The 21,073-nt window shown below is 39.4% G+C and overlaps 1 protein-coding gene across 7 annotated transcripts in view; it reads left to right on the top strand.

The window, feature by feature from the left end:
• The window catches only part of gli3 (GLI family zinc finger 3), a 165,102-nt gene that overhangs the window by 139,409 nt on the left and 4,620 nt on the right, over positions 1 to 21,073 (top strand). For all 7 annotated transcript variants that reach the window (XM_083529800.1, XM_083529802.1, XM_083529801.1 and 4 more), the window contains 6 exons: positions 2,411 to 2,524; positions 2,802 to 2,942; positions 18,620 to 18,769; positions 18,918 to 19,082; positions 19,425 to 19,721; positions 20,668 to 21,052. In XM_083529800.1, the coding sequence (XP_083385926.1) occupies positions 2,411 to 2,524; positions 2,802 to 2,942; positions 18,620 to 18,769; positions 18,918 to 19,082; positions 19,425 to 19,721; positions 20,668 to 21,052 (1,252 nt within the window). The remainder of the gene's footprint in view (positions 1 to 2,410; positions 2,525 to 2,801; positions 2,943 to 18,619; positions 18,770 to 18,917; positions 19,083 to 19,424; positions 19,722 to 20,667; positions 21,053 to 21,073) is intronic.

Genomic DNA, 21,073 nt, shown 5'->3' with positions numbered 1-21,073 from the left:
CAGGTTCCCCTATCTGGGACACCACAGACCCGAGCTCTTCTGTAGGTGGCGTCTCGCCTTCAGGAACCCCTAACGAGGACGGCTCGCCTACGAGATCGACTAACAGCGCCATAGCGCCTCGGACGCCTACAGAGGGCGCCCTCACGCCCCAGAGTTGGATCCAAACCTCCGCAAGGGGCATCACTCCGTCCCTGAACCCGGCAGAGGGCGTTTCTCAGCCTTAAACCTCCATGGAGGGCGTTGCTCCGGCCCAAACCTCTGTCGAGGGCATCGCTCATACCCTAAACTCTGCTGAGAACATCACCCGGTCTCTAAGCTCCACCGAGAGCATCGTTTGGCTCCCGCTCTCCGTAGAGGCCGTCCCTCGGCCTCCAATCTCCACTGAGAGCGATGCTCAGCCTCGGGACTCCGTTGAAGGTGTGGCTCATCCCCAGGACTTCATTAAAGAAACAACTCGGCCTCTGGACTCCGCTGTGGGCTTCGCTCAACCTCTGTTATCCGCCATGGGCGCCGCCCCGCCTCCCTTCTCCGCCCAGGGGGTCATCCAGCGCGTAAGCCTCTTTGAGTGCTCCACCCAGCCTCCGGTCGTCACCAAGGACGTCACTTTGCTCCTGACCTCTGCGGTGGGCACCCCTTTGTTCCTGACCTCTGTGGGGAACATCGCTCTGCTCCAATCCTCCGTGATGGGCGTCACTCCGCTCCAGACCTCCACCATAGGCGTCGATCCGCCCCTGATCACCGCTGAGGGCGTCGCTCAGACTCTATACTCCACTCCGGGCGCTGCTTGGTCCCTGTTCTCCTTAAGGGGCGTCTCTTCACATCCTGTCTCCACTGAGGGCATCGGCCTTCCTCCGGTCTTTGCCGGAGCCATCGCGCAGTCTCCGGTTTTCGGCAAGGGCTTCGCTCCATTCCTGGCCTCCACGGTGACAGGTGCTCCATTCCGGACCTCCACTGAGGGCGTTGTTCCGTTCCAGGTCTCCAGAGTGGGCATCGTATGGTAACTACTCTCCACCTGGGTTGTCTCTCTGCCTCGAGTCCTTCTCGGCCTCCCCTGGTTCCGCAGCGATTCTCACCGGGTCCCCTTCGACCCTGGACAGAAGTCAAGGCCCTCCTCCGAGTGCCACCTGCCTGGCTTGCGGTTCTAGTTTCAATAAAACTCGCTTTACCTGCTACGGCTTCCGCCTCCGCTTTCTCCGCGCATGACAAACAGTTAAGTAGAATATATCTTTAGGAAATATTAAATGTAAAATACACACACATATATACATCTGTATAAAAAAAAATTGGGGTCTAACAAATGTAAACAGTTTAATTTAATTCTTCTTATTATTTTTTTTTAACCAAGCAGGGAATTTATTTCAATATTATTTTAATGTAAACTTTAATGTAATGATGTTCACAAATGTTAATAATAATAAATGTTTATAAAAATGATAAAAAGTTTAATCTTTGTCATTTCTTCCCCTTCACTGTACTGAAATTTAACATTCATTCATTCATTCATTTTCTTCCGCTTATCCGTAATTCGGGTCGCGGGGGCAGCAGTCTAAGCAGGCCCCCGCCTTCGACTGCTGCCCAATCCTCACAGCACCGTCCCTTACGGTCCCTCCTGCAGGTGGTGAGCCCACGGGAAGGCGGCCCCACGTCACTCCGACGTCACGGACCTTGATATTTCCCTCGTAAGGGACCCCCGGAGCATAGAGGGTTAAGGGCCTTGCTCAAGGGCCCAAGAGTGGCAGCTTGGCGATACCGGGGCTTGAACCCCAGACCTTCCGATCTGCAACCCAGCGCCTTAACCGCTGGAGCCACCACTCCCCCTGAAATTTAACAGAGATGTTTAAAAAACAATATTCATACTGCACCGTGAATTTTGTGTACCTTTACATCACTAATATCTATATATCTATATGTATATACATATCAGAAATCTGAATCAGAAAGAGCTTTTTTGCCAAGCATGTTTGCACTTACAAGGAATTTGTTTTGGTAAAGTTTCCAGTTGCACATTTTCTAAAGTAAAAAGGAAATAAAAAAGCAAAAGAAATAAGAAAATTATTTTTATAAAGGAAATAATGTATTATTACACAGAAAAATACAGATTTAGATTAGTAAAAGTAATATGGCACATATGTTTTATTTTATTGCACAATGGGTAGATCGTTTAAGTGTTAATGAGTTAGATTGCCTGTTGAAAAAAACTTTTCCTGTGCCTGGCTATCTTGGTGCTTTGTGCTCCTTAGCATCGGCCAGACGTTTAAAAAGCATATGGCAATATGTATATACAAACATTTAGCCTATATTTGTTTTGGCCAGTTGGGGTTTTTTTTTTCTGTGTGAGCATTTTTTTATTATAAGTACATTTGTATGTTTTAAATACAATGCTGTGTGTATGTCTGTGTGTGTGTGTCAGAATAAACCCACTAGTGAGTCAGCAGTGACTAGTACAGGAGATCTTATGCATCACAAACGCTCCAAACTCAAGCCTGTTGATGAGCCTTCCAGCCCTGGAGCAGTTAGTGTGCAGGTACATTCAAACACATTGTAATAAACCCCACCCATAACATGTGATTTGATTTATTCTGTATTTAATAATTAAAAAGAAATACAGGCATTTAACATAATTTGACACAAATTATGTTTAGGTGAACAACACTGATATATGACTAAAATGTGCCTGTTTTTATTAACACATGCCCAGCTCCAAATCTTATAATACTTTGTGAATATGTTCTTGTTACCAAATTTAATAACATGGATAAATGTGTCTTCTCTTGTTCGTATTATTATTGTTCGTACTACAGGATTATCCAGATGGAATGACACTGGTGAAAGAGGAGGAAGATAAGGAAGATGGGAAACAGGAGCCAGAGATAGTATATGAGACCAACTGCCACTGGGAGAACTGCTGCAGAGAGTTTGACACCCAGGAACAGCTTGTACATGTGAGCTTGTACATCCAAAAACACGCACGCACGCACGCACACACACACACACACACACACACACACACACACACACACACACACACACACACACACTTGCATTTAAGTCTTACCTTACCTCTACCTCATTCTTTATTTCTTTCATATGATCCACTTTTACATATTAATATAAATGTGGGCAAGGTAACAAGATAATCACGAGGATCAAAGTAGAACACAGACTTGCAAACACACTTTGCTTCAGACACACCATTTGTCACAGCCACCTCCATTCGACGACTGTGAAGACACTCACCTTTTGAGACATGAAAGCTCATCACCACTGAGAAAACCTGCTACTTTTTGCCATTTTTAAGCTCTCAGTTCTCATTCTAACACACTCTCAGTTACCTTTTAACCATTCCATACACACACGCACACATCGGATAGAAAGATCTTCAGTTCTCCACAGCTGTCTATCCATACTCTGACATGGCAATCCGAAGCAGCCATGCTAACCCCTATCTATAATTGATTTCCTGAGCCGGGAATGGCCTGCCTCCCACATTTGAAGGCCTGTGCTCAAAGCTTGAGGACCTTGACAACTTCTTGCCACTGTTTCTGAATGCAATGGGGGTGTTAGGGGTGTGTGTGTGTGTGTGTGTGTGTGTGTGTGTGTGTGTGTGTGTGTGTGTGTGTGTGTGTGTGTGTGTGTGTGTGTGTGTGTGTGTGTGCTTATGTATGTGTGTGTGTGTGTGTGTGTGTGTGTGAGAGAGAGAGAGAGAGAGAGAGAGAGAGAGAGAGAGAGAGAGAGAGAGAGAGAGAGAGAGAGAGAGCGTGTATGTTTGTGTGGATGGGCCAACAGCTATATATGTGTGGACACAGTAACAGACATATAAAGGAAAAGGCACTGTGAGATTGCTCTGTGGAGCAATTTTCAAGCCAACCATATCTATGTTAATGGCACAAATGCATGCCAGATCTGCATCTTTACAAACTATAGGAATAGTGTTCTGTACTTTTTTTTTTATAATAAATGTCATTTGTTGATAAATAACAGTGCATGGATGATGAGCTGATTGACAGTTGACTGTCAATTCCCATGAATGTGCACACACTTTTCAACATGCCCCAAAAGCTCTTGACAGTATAGCAAAGCCTTGTCTTATTCTGCTGTAAATGTTCTAACAGCCCATCAGCAATTTTTTTTTCTCAATTTGATGTCTTATCTAGCTTACTGTACTGATACTATAACTACCAAATCAGTCATGACTCAAAGTTTGAAAATCCTTGACAATGCAATATAATGCAACAATAAAATATATATTAGCATAAATGAGTATTATAGTATATTTGCATAAATGAAACAAGTTGGCATTTTAAATAATAATAATAATAATAATAATACCATTAATAATAATGATAATAATAATAGCATTATTAATAATAATAAAAACTTTCTTTCGGCTTCTCCCGTTAGGGGTCGCCACAGCGGATCCTCTGCACGTTTGATTTGGCACATGTTTTACGCTGGATGCCCTTCCTAACGCAACCCTCCCCAATTTATCCGGGCTTGGGACCGGCACTAAGAGTGGCTGGGGATGGTTCCCTGACCGGGGATCGAACCCGGGTCGCAGCGGTGAGAGCGCTGCATCTTAACCACTAGACCACCAGGGGACCATTATTAATAATAATAATAATAATAATAATAATAATAATAATAATAATAATAATGTACTATAATTTTAATATTTTATTTGCACCCTTTATAATAGCTTTCAGAACATTGAGTATATTAAGAAGTGTGTGTGTGTGTGTGTGTGTGTGTGTGTGTGTGTGTGTGTGTGTGTGTGTGTGTGTGTGTGTGTGTGTGTGTGTGTGTGTGTGAAATAAGTATTTTCTTGATCCATGCAAAATCCTGGATGATTTATTATTTAATCAGATTAGGTGGAAACTTTCCAGTTTTCTCATTAATTACCAATCAGCCCTAATAATTAGGCATAGGAAGCACATAGCACACATAATGGCTCAGTCTTGATGACATTAATCTACAAAGCAATATGTCTTATTATAGTTCTATGCGAATTCTGTTCATGCATCTTTACTTATCTTGCATTATTTAGTCTTCTTCCTTGCAATATATTGCAGTTGATAGCTAAATCATGCTAGTAAATGTACAAATCTGCAGTCTGTCTGATCAAATTTAATTGGTGTTAAAAAACCTAGGAATCCTATTTTGTGTTTTTCATGATGGGTTCTGGACAACAATCATAGGGTATTCTTTTAGAAAAGTTTACCACCCTTCCCTCAGTAAATCTTTATTTACAGATCTTATGAATTAACCTTATTTTCTTCTCATCTTAATTTTCTGTAATTGAAAAAATTACATAGTGAAAATATAAAATTGACACGTAATTTGAGATTTAAAAAATAATAAATAGTAACCTTAGATGAAATCTATACAGCAGCATGGTAGCAAGTGCTTTGGAAAAACATAGTATCACAGTGCTTTTGGTGTATGTTTGTGTTCATTGGTTCATTGGAATCATAATGTTTTTTATCAACATATGCTTGTGTTCTTTTTTTGCCACCACTTTAGTGCTCACAACACCAAAAATTACTAACAAGATAACCATTGCATCTGTAGAATTAAGCACATTTATCTACCTTACTTGGTTAACATAAACCAAACAGAATCCAATTTTGCTTAATTTAATTATTTTTCTTTACCCTCCACCTCTTCTTTTTTATGCTTAATTTTTTTTTAACCCTGTTGCTGTTCATGGGTGAGATGCAGGAGGTACTTAAACAAAGTAAGGCAAATGATTACTTCTCTGTTTTTAATCTGTGCACAGGTCTTTGGAAAAAAATATATTGTAGAAAAACTAGAATAAAACTAGATTTAGTTTTCCATTTCTAAATGAAGAAAAAGCAAACTGAAGTCTAGTTTATACTCTACTTATTTATTAACACTTAATTGTGTCACTACACAGAAAGGGAATTTTTGGTACCCATGGTTTTCAGATGTACTTTTATACATATGAAGTTCTCTCCCAAATTAACATCATTCCACACATGATGCAGTGCATATTATTTTTTAAATAGTTTTTAATTGTAATGTTGTTCAATATTAAATTTTCTGAAATTTCTCAATTTTAAAGTTACAATGATTGTTCCATTGTACAATCATTGTGACAGATTTAAGGCTGTGATACAATGTAAGACTTTAAACAGATTATAGCTCTTTGAAATAAGCTATTAAGCTACAGGTACTTGCAGAACCACACATTTCTTTTTTTTATTCTGCCATCCTTCCAATCAAGAAAATAGCATGGCACAAAACCACAGAAACTTAATACAACCAATTAAACCATTTACATTTATGGCATTTGGGAAATGCCTATATCCAGAGTGACATTCAATTATCTAATTTATACACTCGTAGGTTGCTTTGCTTTCACTTTTCTCTTGACCTTAACCGTGGGACCAGCAGTCGCAGCATGCTGTTACTCGCCTTTGAACTGACGTTCTTCCAATAAGAACTTTAATGTGTTAATGGGCTACCACCGCTACCTAGACAACCCATCATTCCATATAGATTTTAACACTGCAAGAAAAAAGAGTAAGTGAAATGCTTTGTAAGAAAATGCAATACAATAATAATGTCAAAGAGAAGTATGAAGTTTAAAATAATAAGTCAGAATTTTTACACACCACTGCATATGTTGTGCACCTTTTTTATTTATACCTGCCAAATTTTGGCTTAGTCACTGTCTATTTTACTGTAAATTCTACTGTGATTCGTACAATAGTGCCCTCTACAGGATACAGTCACTTTGCATAATTCTAAACCTATGTGATTCTGCTTCATTGTAATTCAGCTTCAAGACTTGACAGTAAAATATTGAATGAGTGTTTAATGGTTTTACATAAAGTTGTTTAACAGACACATTTTATCAGGCTGCACAATGCAAATTATATTTAAAAAAAATAAAAATACGGTTGACATTGGTCATTTAGTATAATTTCAGGAAACTAGAGACACTAATTTATAGACTCTGACACCAGTGTATTTTCTTCCAAAACCTGGGCTCAATTCTCTAAAAGTTTGAGAAGTTTTCTACTCTGGACAATGGAAGACAGTGTAGTACAGATGCATGAAATACAAAATACCGCTGATCAGTATATAATGTGTTATACAGTACAGTACAATGTACAAAAAGATAATTATAAATACGAGTTTAAACATAAACATAGAAATACAGCAACAACAGCAATTGCGAGGTGTGCAAAACAGCAGGTAAACAGCATGTAAATATAATATGGGTGGTACTATAGAAATGGGTGTGTATGAATTGAAATGAGTTTTAAGTGTGTGTTTAAGTTCAGGTTTGTAACTGTTTAGTAACACAATAAAATGCTGGTGTGTGTGTGTGTGTGTGTGTGTGTGTGTGTGTGTGTGTGTGTGTGTGTGTACTATTATATTTCTATTTTAAATATATAAAATAGATTCTTTAACATCAAACGAAAAAGAGAAAGTAGTTTAGGGGTCTGTGGGTGGTGGGGGAATAGGGCGTTGTAGAGGGGGATAGTCTCTGCTCCTGTTTGTTCTTGGGAGATAAAAATGGGCTGATGGGGGATGGCAGACCTCTTCTCTTTCTTAACATACCCTCTGGCTGGTGCAAAGAGCTGTTAATTGGTTAAATGTGGATTTTCCCCCTTTTTTTGATCAGTTTTAGGATTAGACACTTTATCAGTCTAGAGTATCTTACACAGAGATGAAAAGGCAAAGCAGAATTACACATGCCAATTCCACCCCACCTCCTCCTCCTCCTTTCCCTCATTCCTCTTTTTTTCTTGTCCTCATGTCCCATTTAGCCTCTTTTTCTGCTCTTTACACACAAAACGCTTCAATGATTGACATGCAAAAGGAGTGTATGATTTATTAGTGTGAGTGATAAAACTGAATGCCGTTTGAGTTTCCCCGCTTTGGGGAAATAGCCCTGTAAACAGGCTCTTTTCATGCATGGCTGCATTTTAATGGGGCAGGCCAGAGCTCAGTAAAAAGGATGATAAGCCGACAATATAAATTGGTTTGGTAAAGAGGCTGCAGAATGGTTCAGTAATGAGGGCATCCAGAGCATTTTTCCTGCTTTGAGATTGTGCATGAGTCTCAGTTTGTGCTTTGGTTCTTTTTTTGCCCTTTTATGTGCCGTTGAAATTGATCATAATTTTTTACAGTTTATACAAACTGTTAAATTAAGGAATACTGCATTAGACCTTAAGTTATATTTAAACACACTATAACAGAGCATTGCATCACAGACAGGTATCTCATGTAGCAAGCATGAATGCACATACATCATCTCTAGCAGAAGCATTAATATTAACCTCATAAAATGACCCCGGGTTTTCTGGGCATTACGGGTTTTCTGGGGATTTAAAATAACCAGATGTGAGTTTTAGTATAGTATAAATAGATGCAGATTCCTCGCGTTCCCTGCCAGATTATCTCTTCTGCTCCCTGTTTGTTTGAGATCCTACAGCCCCTCAATTCCCTTGTGGATCACTTTCCCTTTTGGATCTTCCATTTCTTTTGGACGGGCGCTTTTCAGACACGGTTTGTTTGTGATTTGCCTGCTCCCATCTCTTCGGACTGTTGACTCTGCACTTTCTCTTTCTGCATTGGTTTTTTATAATATAATAATACTTTTCTCAGTCTCTTTGTTCCCACATTCAAAAGTTTTCAGACAGTTTCTGCTTGCAAGTGCTCAAAGGTTTTAGAACAGTTTGTATGTCTACTATTCTTTTTTTCCTTATTAAAGACTGTTAATATCTGTCAGCGTCTTGCATTTTGGGTCCAACTACCTGTACCTAACAACTCAATCTGGCCAGACATGGACCCAGCGGACGACCTCCAGGCTCAACTGACCTCAAATTGCCACCTACCATAAATGACAGACAGTTTGATGAGAGGGAACGAAAATGTAGAAGTTTAAATGGTTCATGAAAAAGTTTAACAACTGTTTTGAGCTGTTCTGGCTGACTTTTCCTCAAAATGTCCAGCTGTTCTTGAAAAGTCTGAGAGAGAGCCATTATGAGACAAGAAACTGAGTACTTGCTTAAACATGGACTAGCCATCCCTAGTGTGAGTCCTTGGTGTTTCCCCTTGTATTTTGGTGCCCAAGGCAGTTTCTTCCTTTCGTTTCTGTACAGATTAAAGAAAAGTGAATGCTATAACTAAGCCTGATTCGTTCCAACTTCCTAGAATGGAGGACTGTGTCGACTGTGTTGGTGAAGCTAAGTTTACGACTAAGTTAGATCTTCTAAAAGGTTATTGGCACCTTGGGAATCTGAGATCTCTGCTTTTGCTACCCCCAGACAACTTTCTCCAGTATACAGTAATGGCTTTTGGTCTCGGGAACGCACCGAACTGTGCTGCTTACCTTGATGATGTGATGGTGTATTCTGATGCTTGGGAAGAGCATATGAACCGTCTGGAGCTTGTATTCACATGCCTTGTTAAGGCTTCCTTAGTATTGAATTAGGACAAATGTGAGTTTGGCAGGGTTACCCCTTGGTAAAATTGTGGGCCGAGGTATAGTCAAGCCTTTGATACAGGCAATTAATACCTTCCCTGTTCTCCAGTCGAGACGAGACCTCCGTCGTTACTTGGGTATGGATGGATATTATCGCTGTTTTTGTAAGAACTTTTCAGATGTTGCGTTACCCCTCACAAATCTTTTGTGTAAAAGTGTCTTATTTAAATGGTCCCCCGAATGCCAGGCTGCCTTTGATGCGTGAAACTTCTACTCACCAGCTCTCCAGTTCTTGCTTCAAGCTAGAGGTAGATGCTAGTGGCACCTGGGCTTATCTGAAAGGTTGATCATGGGGTGGAGCACACTGTGTGTTTCTTTTCTAAGAAGTTTTTAAAACACCAACTTCACTACAGTACCATTTAGAAAGAGGCACTGGCCATGCTGGTTTCAGTTTATGTTTCCATGGATCACAATCCGTTAGTTTTCCTGCATCAAATGCACAATACTAATCAGAGGTTGATGTGTTGGAAGCTGGGACGCTCCTTTTGCTCGTTATTCTGTTCCGGGTTTTTCCCGGTTTCACAAACTTCAAGCCAAAAAACTAAACGCCATAACATTAGACCAATGAAATTACAGAACGGGTTCAGGTGAACCAATGAAACTCTTTATATTAAAATGGATGCGCTCCCACTGAATCGGGCCACACCACATCATAAATATGGATGATGTTCCTCTGACGTTTGACCTGTCTCTCACTCGGACTGTCAACAGGAAATGTGAATCATTCGTCACGCTGAAAACAACCGGGCATGAAAAAAATGCACTTCACCTGTGTTCTGAGCTGCACGGCATCGGGAGAAAAGCTTCACCGATGGTCATTTTTAAATGCACGACGATGCCAAAAGAAAAACTTGTTGTGAAAGGAAGGAGGAAGACAGTGAACAATGACTTTCTTGGTAGGCTACTGTTTAGATACAAGCCGTGTAACAGACACTGTCTTTCATTAAAGCCTGTGTAAAGTTAATTAGTTTCAGTGTAGACACCTGCGGCTTATAGACAGCGGCTTATTTATGTTCAAAATAAAAATCTTTGTAAAATTCAGTGGGTGCGGCTTATATTTGGGTGCGCTTAATAGTCCGGAAATTACGGTATGTGGATCCTTAAACATGTATCATTATCTATACATCAAATATTTGTCACCTGGCTCTAGAGGTAAACAACAGGCATAATAGCCATATTCAATTGAAAATGACTGTTTGCATATGGCGGTGATTACTTATCATAAATGCCCTTCTAGTTCTGCACTTTTTAAAAGGGATCATTTGGCCTATTTATTAAACTGGCACAGCAGATGTTCTGTTGTGTGTAACAGCCTGTGCTATAATGTATTATTGCAGAGGATATGGATGGAAAGGATAATGGGATGAGGAGAAAAGGACAACAGTGAGAAAGTATAACACTTTTTATAAAATAAGTCTCCAAAGATACAATCATCATCTAACTCATAAGCCTACACTGATCTTTATTTCAGCTAATTATAAGTCAAAGACCCTTTCACTTTTTAGATTTTGCTGACAATAAATATTTTTATTACACAATTTTACAGAATCTTTAGTAATCCATTGGTGGTGCTTCCTGGATCAGGCAAGCTTCTTTTTTATTTTAACATTTTAGCACTGGCTATTATTACTGCCAAACATGCAAAGTCTTCTCTTTAAGTTGATAATTAAAACTGAAACTTGCTTTCTTTGATCAGTGTTGAGCTAGGCTTGAAGCTGATGTCCTGTGAGCTGAATATCATGCAGGTCTTCTGTTTCTGTTGTGACTTTTGGTCTGCCAGGCCTCCTCCTGTCAGAATTTCCTTCAGTTTCCAAGTGCCTTTTGGTGGTGTAGATAACTGTACTTACTTCTGCTTTGGGATTCTTTGCAATTTCTCTAAAGGACAGACCTAAAATTTTTATTACAATTTGTCACACCATTATGGGAGCAATATGCTGCTTCCTGTAGTACCCTTGTGGCAAACCATCTCAACTGGCTTTTGATTGGGTGATTGCAGAAGCCAGGTCATCTGATATACCACTTTATCTCTTTCATTCTCGAACGAATACTTATAACCTAAAGGTGTGTTGTGTGTGAATTGTAGGAAAACTAATGATGGTGCAAGTGCAAAAAGGATGGGTGGCATGCCACAGGAAAATGTAAATGTGAATAATGTAATGATGACTATCTTTTCTCTTTACTTAACTGAGTGTATCTTACCATAATATAGATTAGTACTGTAAATATATTAGCACTAATAGTGCTATTGACTCACATTAAGAAGACAAAACATGTCACAAAGTAACTAAAGGCATAACTTGATGGCTACTGATCAGGCATGACAATATGACCAATATGTCCAATATTGTGTTGCTCCCCCTTTTGCTGTCAAAACAGTCCTCACCGGTCGAGCATTCACAGCATTAACTTTGTCAGCAATTTGAGCTAAAGTAGCTCGTCTGTTGGACCACACAGGCCAGCCTTCGCTCCCTGCATGCAACAATGAGCCTTTTCCTTCCTTGGACAACTTTTAATAGATATTGACCACTCCAGACTGGGAACACACCACAAGAGCTGCAGTAATGGAGAAGCTTTGACCCAGTCGTCTAGTCTCTACAATTTGGCCCTTGTGAAATTCGCTCAAATCCTTAAGCTTGCCCATCTTTCCTGCTTCTAGCACATGATCTTTAAGGACAAAATGTTTACTTTACAATATATCCCACCCACTAACAGGTGCCATGATGAAGAGATAATCAGTGTTATTCACTTCACTGATCACGTAGATAGATAGATAGATAGATAGATAGATAGATAGATAGATAGATAGATAGATAGATAGATAGATAGATAGATAGATAGATAGATAGATAGATAACATTTGAAAATTTGAAAATTTCCACATATTGATTAGAGACCACCAGAGTCTTTTGAGTTAAATAAACCAGAGTTTATTGATTGAACATGATTTGGCATGAAAGGCACACACCTCTCTATAGAATGTGTCATAGCTGACAAAGCATATCAGGGCAAAAACCAAACCATGAGGTCAAATGAACTGCTTGCAAAGCTCAGAGACAGGATTGTTGCAAGGCACAGATCTGGGGAAGGCTACAAGAAAAAATATTCCATAATTCTTATATGGAAACGTGTGGTGAAAACAGGGCTCTTCCAAGAGCTGGGTGCCTGGCTATACTGAGAAATCTGGGGAGAAGGGCTTTGCTATGGGAGGTGACAAAGAACCCAAAGTGTCTCTCTCAATCTCGCCTCCCTCACCTTGTCACCAAAACATCCTACATGTGCTGTCCCTCTAATAAACTCATTTCTAATCTTGTCCATCCTCGTCACTCCCAACACCACCACCAAGCCCCTGTCTGACCTCTTCCCTGAACCTCACACTACACTCTTCCTCCTTCAGTTTCCACCATCTTATTCTTCTTTCAATACTTACTTTCCTCCTCTTCTTCTTCGCCTCCAAAACCATCCTACAGACCACCATCCGATGCTTTCTAGCTACACTGTCCGCCGCCAACACCTTACAGTCTCCAATCTCCTTCAGGTTGCATCTCCTACACAGAACATAATCCACCTGTGTGCACCTTCCTCCACTCTTATACGTCACCCTATGATCCTCCTTCTTCTTAAAATACGTGTTCACCACTGCCATTTCCATCCTTTTAGCAAAATCTACCACCATCTGCCCTTCCACATTCCTCTCCTTAAAACCATACCTACCCATCACCTCCTCATCACCTCTGTTCCCTTCACCTACATGCCCATTAAAGTCTGCCCATCACCAATCGTTCTTTCCTAGGTACACCATCTACCACTTCATCTAATTCACTCCAGAATCTTTCCTTCTCCTCTATCTCACAGCCAACTTGTGGAGCATAGGCACTGATGACATTTATCATCATCCCTTCAACTTCCACCTTCACAATCATCACCCTATCAGATACTCTCTTCACCTCCACTACACTCTCACTGTACTCTTCCTTCAGAATCACCCCTACACCATTTCTCTTTCCATCCACACCATGATAAAACAGTTTAAACCCACCTCCAATGTTCCTGGCCTTACTCCCTTTCCACTTGGTCTCCTGAACACACAGCATATCTACCTTTCTCCTCTCCATCATATCAGCTACCTCTCTCCCTTTACCCGTCATAGTACCAACATTTAAAGTACCAACCCGAACCTCCACTCTCCTACACTGCTCCTTTTTTACTGCCGTCTCTGTAGACGTCTTCCTCCTCTCCTTCTCCTCCTTCGGCCAACAGTAGCCCAATTTCCACCTGTACCCTGTCGGCTAACGATACCTGTGGCGGTCTTTGGTAACCCGGTCCTCGACCGATCCGGTATGAAATTCTCATTTGTGATCCGCATATTTGATTTGGCACGTTTAACACTGGATGCCCTTCCTAACGCAACCCTCCCCATTTACCCGGGCTTGGAACCGGCACTAAGAGTGCACGGGCTTGTGCCCCCCTAACGGCTGGGTTACTGTCTTTTTTATACATTTGTATTAAATTGATTTATTATGAAATGTATTTAATCCAGAAATATTGAAAAAATAAACTGATATGATTGTGACATAGCACAACAATCTGTCATGTATCATGTCACTAAAAAACAAAAACCCCACACAACAAAATGTTGTTGCTGCTAACTGGTGAACACAGAAATATTTGAAGTATTTATTTGAGTATTTTAAAGTATTTAGGTTGAAAAATAAAAATTACAATTTACAAATTACAAATAGTTCTAATGGAATTTAAGAGAACAAATTGTGTTAAGCATATACTTAATAATCACTGTTTTGATTATTAGGGGAGTTCTTAGGAAATGTTCTCCTCTTTAAAGGGTCTGTGACTACAAAAAGTGTAAGAACCCCTGATATATGACATTGTAGTTCAGCTTGTTTTCTACTCATACAGTTTTCTAATTTGAGATGGTTTTCTGATCGTTTTGTTTATGCAGGATTGTTCACTGGTGCTAGGCATCTAGATTACCTGAAGTAACTGTATTACCATGGCTAATGGTACTTATTGTCTGGATTACCTCATATTTTACACATTTTTCAATTTACCTAACAAGATTAGAATTACTTTGCAAAAGGTTTGATATATACTGTAAGTGTGGAGGAATGAGAACTCTTTAGCACACTAAAGAAAAAGCAAGGGTGCCTTTGTGATTATATGTAATAAATGTAAATCCTCTTGTGATAAATCTAGTAATCTGTGTGACTGCTTAAGAGTGTCCCAAAAAAATTCTAAAAGCTAATTTGCATAATCTCTCATGTCACATTTTCCTGGACACAGAGCAGGCTTACCTTCCCAGTAAAGTGGATTGTGTTTAAGATGCATGCAACCTCTCTCTCTCTCTCTCTCTCTCTCTCTCTCTCTCTCTCTCTCTCTCTCTCTCTCTCTCTCTCTCTCTCTCTCTTTTTCTCTCTCGTTATACCGAATCTTTTAAATACATAATATATTAAGGGAAGATGTTTTTGGGCCTATCTTTGCCTGTGTAAAGAGATTTGTTTTTATCAGTTTAATAAATTGAATATGACTGTTGATGCTTCCAGGTTTTTACTCTTTCAGCATTTAATTAATCTTTATGGTCTCTATAGATTTTTGCTGGGGTAAAACACAGTCAATAGGCAAAATCAGGGCCAATGTGTGAAAGAGGGGTCAGGTTTGATTGACAGTCCACCACCTCACCGTCATACTATCTCACACATAATCCAATAATACACTCCTGCACCACTATTCAAACTCTGGAAAAGTTTGGGCAAATGAAGGAAGATGACAGAGAAGTTAGTGACACTGGTCTCCTTCATGTCATGAAGAAGAATAGCGGATGAGCTCCTCTGTCTATGTGTACCAGCACCTTTCACTCATTTTCTCTGAATCCTTCTCTCTCATTTTTACCTTTTCACTGTCTCCTCTGTCCTCTATCCTGCTTTATATGTGAGAGACTCAGTTCAGGGGTTTTTCCCCTCCTCCTGTTTTCAGTTACTTTTACTTTTCTCCCTATCATTGTCCCTTGCTTTGGATAGTTTCCTGCCAAGTACCTAGGTTGCTTCTAATCATGGTATTGCTTTTGTTTTTGGCATGTGATGCAAGGCAGAGGTAGTTCTGAAATGCCCAATTTTGTTATTGTGTGGATGTTAGATACAGGGACCCCATATAATAAGTAGATGAATGGTTTACAATTGTTATTTGGAATCCAAATAATGCTGGTACGTCTCTAGATGGTTCGGGATGTTTGTGGGGTCGCCGTCTGCTTCTTTGAAGGTCCATAATATTAATTAGGTGGGACGTGGCGGGAGCTGGCGCAACCTCAGTATGGCTCGGGATGGGTAAAGAGAGAAACAGTGGAGAGAGATTAGCGTAGCTGCTGTTCATAATATTATCAAGCACAAGTTGATAATGTGCATGTGATCAGATGTACGGGAGCAGGTTTTGATATACGATATGTGTTATGTGTAGGCTTTGCTAAAAAGATACGTCTTTAATCTGCACTTAAACTGGAAGAGTGTGTCTGAGCCCCGAACATTGCCAGGAAGACTATTCCAAAGTTTTGGAGCGAAATGTGAGAATGCTCTATATACCTTTAGTGGACTATGCTATTCTAGGAACTACTAGAAGTCTGGAGTTTTGAGATCACAAGAAGCGTGACGGATTGTAGAGTGTTAGAAGACTAGAAAAGATACATGGGAGCCAAACCATTCAGTGTTTTGTAAGTAAGTAGCAGTAGTTTGTAGTTGATACGAAACTTAACAGGTAGCCAGTGTAGGGATGATAAGATTGGGGTTATATGGTATATATTTTCTCGACCTTGTGAGAACTCTGGCTTCTGCATACTGGACTAACTGTAGCTTGTTTATTAATGATGCAGGACAATCACCTTCTCCTGGCATGAGCAGGACATGGAAGGAGGCCATGTTCTACACACCTGGCATGAGCAGATTGTGAAAGGAGGCCATGCCATCTGCCCCACATGTGAGCAGGTAGTGGGGTGGCTACACCAACCATCCCTGTTGTGAACCTCCCCCGGGAGGCTGCCTCATCAGCCACTGGCATGAACTGTCCTTGAAATGCCACCTCATGGACACCTGACTGGAACATAGTGAGAGAGGCTGCCCTGTTGGTCACTGGCATGCACTTCATCTGCGGTGGTGCTTGGACTGTCTGTCATGAGCTGAACTTGAGGAGTCTCTTCGTGGGCCTTTGATATGAACTTGGCTTAAGGGGGCTTCAGTGATTAGTAAGCCTAGCGGCTAATGTTGCCTTCTGAGCAAAGCTCATCTTTGGTGACTGCCACATTTTTTGTATCCATTAACTTAGCAACTGAAGTTAACAAAAGGGTATTAATACATACATTAATCAAACAAAGCAGTGGCGACATCTGTGAAAAACCAGACACATGTCAAGACAGAAACCAATGATTATGTAGGGTGAAGACATTAGAAAATAAGTCCATATCGATGTAGGTGTCTAGGGTTAGGGTTAGGGTTAGGGTTAGTGTCTAGTGAATATGTAAATTCTTGCCAGCCAAAGGAGGAGAGTGAAATATCTTGACACATTGACAGTAGCCAGATCAAGTTCTGTGTGGTCAATCAGATCATAAATGATCCAGTCATACTTGATAACTTTGAGAGGTAATTGATAAAACTGTAAAGTAGCTGATGTGAACATGGCAAATTGCATATATTAAGAAGTATTTTAAATATGTCCTAATATATGAATATAATATGACAGGATATAATGAAATAACTTCAAACTGTTAAACTGTGGTTATATTTAATAGAACTGTTAGATCGAGTGTGAACACTATTATGAGTGGGTCCTATTACATTCTGATTAATCCCAACCAAATCTAGAATGCATATAATTACTGTACTCAAAGGGTCTTCCAGATGATGTAAATTAATATAAAAGTCACCAAAAATTAATATTTTAGTTTTAAATCACCAAAGCAACCAGGTTGAAATCTGCCAGAAATACATATGTAAATACATAATACATATAGAATATGGCTCGGGTTCTGCTAATTATAATTAGCAGAATTGACTGGGTAGACATATTTTTGTGGCTATATATGTTATTGCAAAATATTGCAAATTAGATGGGACAGATGTACATAACTGTACCCAGCAATATTAGCTTCATTTAATGATACATATTTATTTGTTTTAACCTAATTTTCCATTAAACACAGTACATTAAAAGCCCTGATCAGAAATAGTTTTTAAAATGTAAAGGGTCAAATATTTAACAGAACTAGGTTTAGATTGCTGGCTATGCATTCAGTATAATCTATTTTTTTCTTAATTAACTCAACATAAAATATCATATTTTTTTGACAAAATGCAATGGCTTAACAGATATGATAATATGAGATTTCCAGTGACTGTAAACAAACAAGTCATTGCAAAGCAAATGTTGAGTAAAGTTTAACTTTGAGAACTGATATGGTGGTTGCTGATAGGATAAAAAAAAGTTTGTTGAGCATCAAATTCCACATTTAGTCTTAATTTGCTCTTATAATTCCCTCCACTCTTCTGGGAAGATGCTTCACTAGATTTTGAAGTGTGCTTGTGGATATTTATGTTCATCAGCAACAAGGGTGTTAGTAAAGGCAGGTACTGATGTAAGGTAAGGAGGCCTGGGATGCAGTCAGTGTTTCAATTAATTCCAAAGGTGTTCAGTAGGGATGAGATCAGAGCTCTATAGCAGGCCACTAAAGACTTTTCTTTCCAACCGATGTAAACCATATCTTCATGGAGCTCACTTTGTGCACAGAGGCATTGCAATGCTGGAACAGGTTTGGGTTTCCAAATTAAAAATTTGATTATACCGCATCAAAAGGCGATCTATACAATTGTGTGCCTCCAGCCTTGTGGAACAGTTTAAAAACTTTTTCTATGATGTCTGATCAATATATATATATTGTGTATGTCAGTTATTTTTATAAAGTTTATAAATCATTTGTATAAAACCAGTATAATGTTTAATTAGTGATCCTGTAGTTAGATTAAGGCATCCTGTATCACACAATTAATTGCTATGACTACCTCTCTGATCTAAACATTAATCTGTAACCCTTTTCTGTCTATATAGCATATAAATAATGACCATATCCATGGAGAAAAGAAGGAGTTTGTGTGTAGATGGGAGGATTGCTCTCGAGAACAGAAGCCCTTCAAGGCCCAGTACATGCTGGTGGTGCATATGCGCCGACACACAGGCGAGAAACCACACAAATGCACGGTAAGAAACCACCCAGTGTATGCGGTTGTTAAAATTATCTTTAGATGTTTTTTTTTAAGAAAATTTACAAATTATTATATGACAGTTATTGATAGACTCTAAAGAGCTACATAAGGTTTTTTATGTGCCATTTTTCTGTTATGTGCAGTTTGAGGGCTGTTCCAAGGCCTACTCTCGACTGGAGAACTTGAAGACACACTTGCGCTCTCATACAGGAGAGAAGCCATATGTGTGTGAGCATGAAGGCTGCAACAAAGCCTTCTCAAATGCATCAGACCGTGCCAAACATCAGAATCGGACCCATTCTAATGAGGTATATAGTCACTACCTCTTTTAAATTGTTCATGCTCAAATTAAATTATTAAGCAGTTACTAAAGCAAGATGCAGTTTTAAAAAGTTTCAAATAACAAAATATCCAAAAGCTTTTTTTATTATGTTTTAAACCCCAGTCAGGAGAGTGCCTGAACCATCCTGAGTTTAATAATTAATAGCATTAAATTATTAAAGTTTCATGGTTTATCAAGTGTGTTAGTATGTGTTAGTAAGTGCATCTTCAAATATAGCCGCTCATAATTAGGTTAAAAATCTTCCATTCAATCTTTTTATTTATTAATCTTTACTTTTTTTATCACTTACTCTCGAAATGTTTCTCAGAAACCCTATGTATGCAAGATACCTGGCTGTACCAAACGCTACACTGACCCCAGCTCTTTGCGCAAACATGTAAAAACTGTTCATGGTCCTGAAGCTCATGTCACTAAGAAACAGCGTGGAGATGTTTACCCCCGACCTCCAGCCCATCCTCGTGAAAGGGGAGCCAATGGACAGGTTCGATCATCAAAATTGCCCCGGCCATTTGAAGCATTTCCTGACCAAAGAGAGTATAACCGTGCTACCTCAACACAAGATGAATGTCTGCAAGTCAAGTCAATCAAGACAGAGAAGCCCATGGTGAGCCTCTTTTCATACGTCATGTGATGTTTATTATGTAATATAATAAACTAATAATAATAAAATACATATACTGGTTAATATACTTTTATTTCTTTAAATAAAATAAACTGAAATCAATGAGTACATACACAAGTACCTTTTTATTTGCCTTAATAATTTACATACTACCCTGCTTGCTCCTAAGTCAGTCTATCACTTATACCAACTTTGCTTTGCTTTGCTTGTCCTGTATAATAACTAAATATCTTTTACATCCAATGCTTTACGCTTTACTTGCCCTCTTTCTAAGGACAGTGGGTGATCAGGTGAGATTTGGTTTTGCCAACATTGATATCCTTGTGAATCAGCGCTCCACTCTTACTGCCATAAATCATGTTGTTCTCACAAGTAAGAGGTCATCAGGTTAAACAAAAAGTGTTTTACCCATCTTTGTGTTGTATCATTGTACAGTTCAGCATCACAGTCACTAGTTGACAATAATATATATATACCATATATATACCATCTGTAAATATATATACCATCTGTGCATACCTACAGGGACACAATGCAAAAAAGTGGACAGAAATCATTAATTTTCAAAATAAAAAACATTTCCAGTTACAGTAGGCACAGTACCCTTAACAAAGTAAAAGCTAAATGAGATTAATGACTGTCAAAGGGAGTTTTTCTTTTATGTTTCTTTATCTTTTTTTAAAGTTCTATGTTTTTGTTTCTTCTACTTCTAAGCTTGTAAAAGTGACAAGTTCAATCTAACTAAGATCTGACCAAAAGATAAAAACATGCCTTAATCCATTCCATGTTTCATGTGAAATGCTTTTCATCAACATATTTTATTAGTTTTTATTTTTGTTTACTAGTGGAAGTGCTTATATTATATTATAGTTTAATTATTGCATGTGCTAGCCACTAATAATTTCTTAACATTAATATTGTCTCTCAGACGTCTCAGCCAAGCCCTGGCAGTCAGTCTTCATGCAGCAGTGACCAGTCCCCCACCAGCTCCCATCTCAGCCATGGAGTCCAGTTTGGCCTTGTAAGAGAGGAGGTGGTGGAGGACCAGAAGTTTGAAAATGAGGATGAAGAGAAGCACACTAAGGGAGAAGAGTTGGATTCCCCCATCATGGTCGCTACTGTATCCACTGCTACAGCCACAGCAGCTACTCTAGCTCTACAACCCTGCAGAAGTCTGGGGCAGCCTATGCGTTGGATGGAACAGGTTAAGATGGAAAGGCTTAGGCAGGTGAATGGAGGAACATCAAGGCTGAAATATCTGTCACCCACAGCACCCACTGAAGACAACAGTTTGCCCTCCCTTACAGGGAAAGGTAAATCTATAACTTTGTTTT

This window comes from Silurus aristotelis (assembly GCF_946808225.1).
Source record: "Silurus aristotelis genome assembly, chromosome: 25".
Lineage (NCBI taxonomy): Eukaryota > Metazoa > Chordata > Actinopteri > Siluriformes > Siluridae > Silurus > Silurus aristotelis.
The sequence above is the reverse complement of the archived record's forward strand: the minus strand, read 5'-3'. Positions and strand labels throughout refer to the sequence as shown.